Source organism: Elephas maximus, chromosome 7 (genome assembly GCF_024166365.1).
Source record: "Elephas maximus indicus isolate mEleMax1 chromosome 7, mEleMax1 primary haplotype, whole genome shotgun sequence".
Lineage (NCBI taxonomy): Eukaryota > Metazoa > Chordata > Mammalia > Proboscidea > Elephantidae > Elephas > Elephas maximus.
This window is the reverse complement of record NC_064825.1, coordinates 58972387-58978386: the sequence shown is the minus strand read 5'-3', so window position 1 is coordinate 58978386 and position 6000 is coordinate 58972387. Positions and strand designations below refer to the sequence as shown.

Here is a 6000-nt window from a genome sequence, read left to right as displayed (position 1 = left end):
TCCAATGGATCTTAGCTAATGCTCTCTTTATTATAGGGATCTCATATGTTCCTACTTTAACAGGAGGCCCATAATGTCAATTTGTCCCTCAGATAGTAATGTAAAGTAAAAATCTGTGTCCAAAAATCTTCCCAAAATCTGAATGTTCTCCTTTACCCAATATATATGTACCAACAAAAATAGTCATAAAATCTTTTTGGTGAGGACTGAAAGAATAACCAGTGAATATAGTTTGCACAGTATTGCAGGGTCTGGAAACTGAGTAAGTCCACATACTGGAAAAGGTGTCTTGATATTTTATTGAAATCGTTGATTAGTTTTGATTGTAAAAATTGAGAAATACTCATGTTGGCTGTGCCACTACCTTCTCTCTATAACCTCAGTCCTACATTCTGTCAGCTTCTCTATAGCTCTCTTTAGATTGGGCCCTCCTAGATGCCATCTGGTCTTGCTGCTCATTACAGTAACTGTTTTCAACTTGCTTCTGGCCATGATAAGTTTTGTCTTAATATCAAGCCTTGTAATTTAGAATCTCTGTATGCAGGACATTTTGCAAAAATCCTTTAAGATCAAATGTTAAAGATTATGTGAACAAGGGCCGATGCCATTCAGAGAGGGTTGGCTGATATTTATGTGAAAAGTTTTCTTTTTCTTCCTATTCAGACCCCTCAAAACTTCAGTAAAGTTCTCTCGGATATAACCAAAATAGTTTCACTAGGAAATGATAGGAATGGAGGACTGAGTTCACACTTAAGAACAAGATAAATTAAAAAAAAGACTAGAATGGGGTGAATATGTAATAATTAGGTAGAAAGATAAAAAGTAGAGAAACTATCTTATGTCACAGTTTTGGGCAAGAATTAACAGTAATATGTTAAGGGAATGTTTTCATTTTCTTATAATTATGTGACATCAGAATATGAACTATTTTATTTTCATATGAATGAGTATTAATTTAGAAAGCTGGATGATTTAGTGACTTAATTTAAAATGAAATACAAGATGAATAGTCAGATAAGTTGCTTCTTATTTTACTTCCTTGTTATTGCTAATGGAGCCCTGGTGGCACAGTGGTTAAGCTTTTGGCTGCTGACCAAAAGATCTGCAGTTCAAATCTGCCAGCCACTCCTTGGAAACATTATGGGGAAGTTCTACGCTGTTCTATAGGGTCTCTGAGTCAGAATCTACTCAATGGCAATGCATGAGTGGGTTACTGCTAGTGGAAACACTTCTAATATTCAGGTAAAAATATTTTGATCAATTATCATGTTCATCATTTCATCTGGTTTTTGCCTGATTGGGGGGGAGGGGCAAGATTTTTCTATGGTATATTACTGAGAAATTAGAAGAAGTTGTGCAACAAATAATTAACTATATTTTGTTTCTTATCATATGTCTAGTACACCACTAAATTTCAGCCCATTTCCATAAAGAGTTCTTCCAAACCCAACATACTATGTAAATGCACATAAATGTATTTATCACATCATGGCTGCTGTGAAAGGAGAGGGTTGACTTGAAGCCAGTCTGTGATAGCTCCGGGCTTATCTGCAGCATTGTCTGGTTGTCTGATACTGCCCCTTGGTCAAGATAAACATGAAATGTATTAACTATTGATTTATAACGCGCAGTCTAAAGTCTGAAACTCCCCTGTAGGCATCCTATACTAGCTAGCCCACATTGTTAACGGAAAATATATACATTATACATGTTTTAAAAGGTTATATAGCCCAATTTTAGCTATGCAACCAGGAGAGTCTAAAAGACCTTGCAGTAAACTTGTACCTTGGTTTCCCTGAGGCCAAGTTACCTCTGCATATAGTTTGGTAATTTACAATCCAAAGATAAAGTGCATCCTCTGGTACTGAGAAAAAGTTCTAGAAGTTGCACTTGGGTTTTCAGAATTCTCTGTTTGCTTGCACTTTCCTTTTCCAGCCACACCTTACGTTGACTTTTGTTAAAGCCTTAAATGAGTAGACCATGAGGAGTCTGAAGAGTCCTTTGAAATATCTGACCCTGTGTAATTGATGCAGCTGCTATTTCAAAATTTATAAAATACAGCATGAGATGCAGCGATGACTATTTTGTTATATTGACTATTTCCTACCCTGTGGTAGTCAGATAAGTCTGGGAACCCACTACGCCACAAATTGTCGATCTCACTTAGAGAGCTAATACTGAAAATTAGTAACATAGTTATTTTGGGTCAAGGCAGAGTGAAAGCTGTGGTTGATACCTTTTATCAAGACTCTGGAAACCTATACCCCTGCAGCATTGCCTTGTCAGTCCTACTGCAGCAATAGTCACAGTTCTTTGGCAAAGAACTCTGATAGCAAGAGAGTGCTAGTAGAGCTTTAGAAAAAGAAAATCTTCCCAGACTTGGATGTCTAAGTTAATTTGAGAATCTAAAGAGCTCTTGCTCCAGCTATGGCCGAAGCTTCATGCTCTCTCTCTTCTTTCTGTCTCTCTCTCTCGCACACACACACACACTTCCTATTTGGGAAAGGGCAACTTTTGAGTCATACAAGTTTCATAGTTATTGATAAAGCACTGGAAATAGTTTTGCAAATCTTAACCTCACACGAAAAAACACAATATCATTTTCTCTAGGATTTTCTTGGAAAGGAGTTATTAAAGTTCTCAACACCATAACACTCCTTGATCATAATCAGTGAATTCTGTTTAATGAGGCTGTATTTTAGTACTTGAGTTGCATTAACGTGTTATTCACAAATCTTGGTTAAATACCCTTTACAGCAACACGAAGATACCAATTGATTTACATAAGAAAATGTACAGTCTAGGAACAAATATTTTCTAAAGAAATAAAACATGTTTAACTTTATATTCTGTAAAACACTTGATCCACTAAAGGTTGATGACACTTAAATTTCCATTTTTTAAGGACACAAAGGAAAGATATTTGAAAACTATTTCAAAATCAAGTGTTCAGATCAAACTTCCTTAAAAAGGAAGATCATCACCACCCGATCTCGGATCTGCTTGGTTCGGACTCTTTAAATAATGGGGTTAAGGGCAGGGGGAATGATTACATACAAGTTAGCCAGGAGGATGTGGATATAACGTGGAATACTGTGGCCAAATCTATGAGTCATGAAGGAGAAAAAGGCTGGAATGAGGAAAGCTAAGATGACACCCACATGGGAACCACAGGTATTGAGAGCTTTGAGCCTGGCCTCCCAAGATGGGAGCTTGAAGACAGCATGCAGAATCTTCATATAGGAAAGAGCAATCCAAATAACATCCAAAAGAATCATAGAAATAAGGATTAATGCAAATAATATATTGACTTTTATACTGAAACAGGCCAGACAGGCAATGCCCATGTGCTCACAGTAGGTGTGGGGGATAATGTAATGTCCACCGAATGACAGCCTCAGAAGGAGAAATATCAGTGGGAAAACCAAAACAAAATTTTTCACCATTCCTACTCCAGCAATAATACAAATTGTTTTGTTGGTGAGGATTGTGTTGTACCAGAGAGGGTGGCAGATGGCAACAAAGCGGTCAAAGGCCATGGCTACAAGCATAAATGTTTCAATGCCTGTAAACAGGTGTATGAAGAACATTTGAGCTAAGCAGCCACCAAAAGCAATCTTGCTGAAGCCAAACCAGAAGATGCCCAGCATTTTGGGGAAGGTGGCAGTGGACAGGCCCAGGTCAGTCAGAGCCAACATGGCCAATAAGTAGAACATGGGCTGGTGAAGGCTGCGCTCAGTCGGGATCACAAAGAGTGTGATGATATTCCCCAGAAGGGCAATCAGATACACTGTACCAAATGGGAAGCCAAGCCAGAGCTGCATAGTTTCTATTCCTGGGATTCCCAGCAGGATGAAGGATGAGGGGTGAATCCATGAGCTATTGACTGAGGAGGACATACTGCGAAGGGCCTCTGATGATCATACTCATTTGAAGGAATCTTTAGTTTCATATAATGCTTTCTAATGCCTCATCAATACTGCTAATGCAGAATAAGAAAAAAGATGTAATTAGTGCATTTCTCTTGGAGTCCAGAAAAGATATGTTTTCCCCTATACTATGTTTCCTTACTTTTACTTTTCATTGATTCAAAAGGCAAATGAAAAATATTCCCTAAGGAGTGAGTGGATATTTGCACATTGGTTCAGATTATCTATGTTAATATAAGGTAGAATATAGACCAAGCTGCTTGATATAGCATTCTAAGTTAGGTCTTAACTTTTTGAAATACTTAATTATAAATTAGAAAGAGATGTACACATTGGTATTCTACCGATAAATGATTGTAAGCTGGAAGCATAGACAATATTAGAGATTTCAGAAGCATCCTTTAAGGATGTTTTATTTGACTAGAATTATGAGCTCAATATATGCCTCTGGGCATTTCTGCTTGTAATTAATGGACCTTTATTTCTGCTACTTAATATGGCCTATCTTTCTACCTCGACCTGCTTATAAATAACTTTCATCAAATCTAATCATTTTTTCTGTTTCTTCTAATTTCTGTTGTTCCCTTATACTTATGTCATCAGTGGGTAAAGACATTTTCTTTGCCCTTTGAAACAAGGACTTTTTCCTTTGAGGCCACTGGTTTCACAAAATCAAGACAATGTAATGGATATTACGTGTAAAACAATCATTTTTTTTAGAGAAATTGACCAGGGTTAAAGCACTGACTAAATCCTTCAGGTTCTCCAGTTCCCCTGTTCTTTGCAGCACACAGCTTGGGCTCATCAATTTTAAATGATCTGTTTTATCTCCAACTTCATTCCTAAATGGAAATCATGGCTATTCTTATTATTATCATTGCTATTACAAGCAAGAGAATAACTATAAAAATAATATTGCCATATAATTGTTTAATACTAGTTTTACAAGGATGTATCAGCTATATTATATTCCTTGCTATTCACATCAGCCATGTGAGAAAAGCTGAAAGATTCTGATTTCTGAATAAATGGATTTCTTCTTTTTTAACTGTCTGGATCACAAGTGCATATATCCATATTCAAAACAAAGGTACTCTGTCATAGTCAGATCTCTCACCACCTAGTGTGCCTAAGACTCTGTCCAAACGTGTCTTTATTCATAGGACTTGTTTAGTCTCAAGCGTTTAACCCTTCATTTAGCACTTTGAACTACATTACCCACCCTGATCAGCACACCCTTGTGTCTTTCCAATTTACTCTTCCTTATGTTCTGTTCCCTCTTGCATATTTTACTACCTTAGTCAGTCTACGCTGGTGGTGTAGTGGTTAAGAGCTACGGCTGCCAACCAAAAGGTCAGCAGTTTGAATCTACCAGGTGCTTCTTGGAAACCTTATGGGGTAATTCTACTCTGTTCTTTAAGGTTTCCATGAAAGAATCAACTTGACTGCAATGAGTTTGGTTTTTTAGTCAGTCTAAAGACACGTTTCTATAGAAGAAAGATAAAGGTTGAGTACGTTCCTAATTACAAGAAATAACCCTCTGAAAATGATGAAATAGTCTTTAGAGTGGGAGACATGGCCTCTTCCTTAGAGCCAAGGAAGTCAGGATCTTGCACAACACACAGTGAACTCAAGAGTTTAGGAAATCAAAGTAGAAGATTTGAGCAGTAATGGACGCCTGACTCTGTGATCAGGCAATCTGTGAGAGAAAAGAGGAAAAGAAAGGAGGATAAAATCTTTAAATATGGAAACATAACTGATGAAGAGATCCCTGTAGTTAAGTGAGAGCAGAAGAAAAGAAGAACCTGCATCGTTCTTCTATTGAGCCTCCAGGACTGCACATTAATGAGATATTCTCAGAAAGGCATGTCAGTGAGATTGCTTGTAATATTCTCTCTCAGGGACCTAGCTGACATAGTTCTAATCAAAATGATGGGTATACCTTTATATGTGTGCTTAATCAGTGTCTGAGAGTTCCAATTAATTTGCAAACTTCATGTGGGCAGGTGGTTTTGTTCTTTGTTATTTACCTACTATAGCATCTGGCAGATAGCCACTACTCAAAACATAT

At 37.3% G+C, this 6000-nt stretch overlaps 1 protein-coding gene across 1 annotated transcript; it reads right to left on the bottom strand.

Annotated features, from left to right (window-relative positions):
* Positions 1 to 3017: 3017 nt before the first annotated feature.
* Positions 3018 to 3899, bottom strand: LOC126078988 (olfactory receptor 52E8-like). The gene has a single exon (XM_049889851.1). The coding sequence runs from the start codon at positions 3897 to 3899 to the stop codon at positions 3018 to 3020; it is 882 nt and encodes a 293-aa protein (XP_049745808.1).
* Positions 3900 to 6000: the final 2101 nt, after the last annotated feature.

What these genes read in the sequence shown, in the direction of transcription:
- LOC126078988 (XM_049889851.1), bottom strand. Translation starts at nt 3,899, where the DNA reads ATGTCCTCCTCAGTCAATAGCTCATGGATTCACCCCTCATCCTTCATC.